At 35.1% G+C, this 3004-nt stretch overlaps 1 protein-coding gene across 1 annotated transcript; it reads left to right on the forward strand.

The window, feature by feature from the left end:
- The first annotated feature begins 440 nt into the window (after positions 1-440).
- On the forward strand, positions 441-2292 carry LOC143589600 (transcription factor MYB36-like). Its single transcript, XM_077070318.1, has 3 exons — positions 441-896; positions 994-1123; positions 1317-2292. Exons 1-3 carry the CDS (start codon positions 761-763, stop codon positions 2044-2046), a joined length of 996 nt encoding a protein of 331 aa, XP_076926433.1. The 5' UTR covers positions 441-760; the 3' UTR covers positions 2047-2292.
- The last annotated feature ends 712 nt before the right edge of the window (positions 2293-3004 follow it).

Here is a 3004-nt window from a genome sequence, read left to right on the forward strand (position 1 = left end):
AGTTCTGTAATTGAAATTTTTTATAATTTTGTTTATGCAAAATTAGTTTCAGTAATCCAAGCTATAACCCATTGATCCATAATTTTTGTTATCAAAGAGAAAACTAGCTTTGTATACCTGTGATTATATGGCATATATGACGTACGTGCAAGTCAAGATCTATGTAACATAATGGTATCTCAATCTTGACAATAACTTTGGTCACAAATAGAGTTAATTATCCATTACGATAACATTTAATTAACAAGAAAAGTGGAAGTTATAAGTGTCATTGCACATCACTATAAGCCAATAACCATAGTTTATAGTTTGTATTATTTAAATTCAATTTAGTAGTTGCTGCTAATGGCTATATTCTCTATTATTATTACACTGTATATATAATAAAAGTGTCTATAAATATAATAGTGAAATACATAATAACAACACCTGAACACTTACAAAACACTTAAATGGTGTATGTATTTTGAGGCTATAAGTGGATAAAACTATTATCTAGAATAAAATATTAAGAATAATTTAACATAATTAAGCATATAACTATTCTATTGTTTCTATGCGTCAAGTTGTCAAAAAAGTCACCAAAACCCTAGAAGCGTATCAATTTCTTTTCTTTGAATAAACATCACAACCAACCCTAATCCTCTTACCCAGTATAAATTCTTGGTCTTCTCTGATACATCTTCCACAAACAAACCACAAACTCAAACAAACCAAGTTAGAGAAGACTTACAAACAAAGGCAAAGAAGTTGAACAAAGATGGGAAAAGCACCTTGTTGTGACAAAGCAAACGTCAAGAAGGGACCATGGTCTCCTGAAGAAGATGCTAAACTCAAAGATTATATCGAAAAATACGGTACTGGCGGTAACTGGATCGCTCTTCCTCAAAAGATCGGTATATATGCAAATTCATTTTTTTTTCAGGTTATTGGACAAATTATCGGTATAAGTATAACTTGTAACCTAACTTAAGGATTTTGGATTGTTTGAAGGCATAAAGAGGTGCGGGAAAAGTTGCAGACTACGGTGGTTGAATTACCTAAGACCTAATATTAAGCATGGAGGATTCTCCGAAGAAGAAGACAACATCATCTGCAGCCTCTATATTAGTATTGGTAGCAGGTAACTGTCTTTCATGTTTCAAGTTGTGTCTACTTGTCCTTTGCACTTGTCAATGCTTTTTTCAAAGAATATGACCCATGCCATAACATGCTCAAATTTCACATAGATTTATGCATCATGTGCAAAGCCCTTTTTGTTATGGTATGCATCTATATGGACTATTATTGAACCACTTAATTGCTAAATCATATAGGTGGTCTATAATTGCTGCGCAACTGCCTGGAAGAACAGATAACGACATCAAGAACTACTGGAACACAAGATTGAAGAAGAAGTTACTTGGAAGGCGAAAACAGTCTCATGCTAGTAGGATCCCCGGTTCAACCCAAGATCCCAAAAGTGGTAATGGAATGGAAACCCTAAGTAATTCCGCCATTGAAAGGCTACAACTTCACATGCAACTCCAAAGTCTTGAAAACCCTAATATGTCCATGTGGCCTTGCAAATTGAATCCAACTCAAGAAAAGATGATGCAAAGTCTCCAGCTTTTGAATGAATCATCAAACCCTTTAATGATGCACCATGTTTTTCCTGATTCCACTCAAAAGGTTCACCTTTATGGACCATGTAATAACAACCATCAACAAATGTATCCTCTACCTAATAATATGTTGGTTAACCAAGTAGACGGTTCCATGAATGGAATCAACGTTGGGTCATCAACACGTGTACCTGAAACGGAGAATATAAAGCATTCAAGTGTGGATTTCCAGCAGTACTATTTGGCATTTCAAGCTGAAATAGATCAGTTCTTGAGCAACAAAGGAGCTAATTCCGAATCAATAAATCAGGTGCAGGCGAACGAGTTGGACATTTTCAAGGACATGGATGGTGCTAAGGACATGATGAGTTGGTGGTCTAACGAGTTCGATGCGAATTCAGCTTCGTCGAACTCGTGGGATTCGAATGGTGTACACCCTTGATCACCAGAACCGAGAAATGAAGTACTAGAACTAATACAAAGTAAGTAGTATTGGCCTAGTTAATGTTTATTAATTCAGATTCAATTATCATGATAAAGTGAAGGGAGAAGGACTAGTAAATGATTTTGTAAATTTGTGTAATAACGTTGTCTTTGTGGTTGTTGTATGAATATCTACATCGAGAAAAACGGTTTCCCTTTGTAATTTTGTAACATGTACTTCTATTTCATTTCAATTTCTGAATGGTAAGGTATTAATGCAAGAGAATTAAGAGAGAAAGACTAAATATATATATTAAGTTGAATCGCAACTTTTTATTATATACGTAAAACGAGGTAAGCCAAAGCTAAAACCTCAAAGACAACAAAATAGTGTTACAATGAATCAAGAAAAGCAAAATTTACACAGACTGTAACATTATTGTCAGAACTTTCTTCTGCTAATTTCCCCCCCAAAGGAAGCCTAACGCCTTTATGTCACCAATGAATTTTGAATGTTTGTTTCAGAATTGTTGGTTTGGGGCTTTCTATATGCACTAACAGGCGACTCTTAAAACCGCTCCTAGCATCTCTTTTTTCTTGCTCCAGGAGATAAAGTTTTGGTAATTGAAAATACCCTTTTGGCCAGAAAAAACGAAATTCGGTTAAATATGGCACCATTGACATATTATAGCCCATATCACTTATGATAATTTTACATGTTATGAAGAGGTGTTATCTTGTCTCTTCATATATACGCACCCCATAGAGGACAAAGGTTTCAAGGAACTTGGACATTTCTTCTTCTTAAGATAATCCTGGTTGGTATTCGATCCAAAACCGCATGCCAATGAAAATATTTAGTTTGATGGGTACCCAATTGTTCCAATCGTAAGGTATCTCTTCCATATTGCCATTACCTTGATCAATCATGCATGTGACAGATTGAGTTGACTGGAAAGCCGCCATCCACATCAAGG

The sequence above is a fragment of the Bidens hawaiensis genome, unplaced genomic scaffold (assembly GCF_021521415.1).
Source record: "Bidens hawaiensis isolate Kalapana, Puna unplaced genomic scaffold, B.hawaiensis_p1.1 tig00037647_1, whole genome shotgun sequence".
Lineage (NCBI taxonomy): Eukaryota > Viridiplantae > Streptophyta > Magnoliopsida > Asterales > Asteraceae > Bidens > Bidens hawaiensis.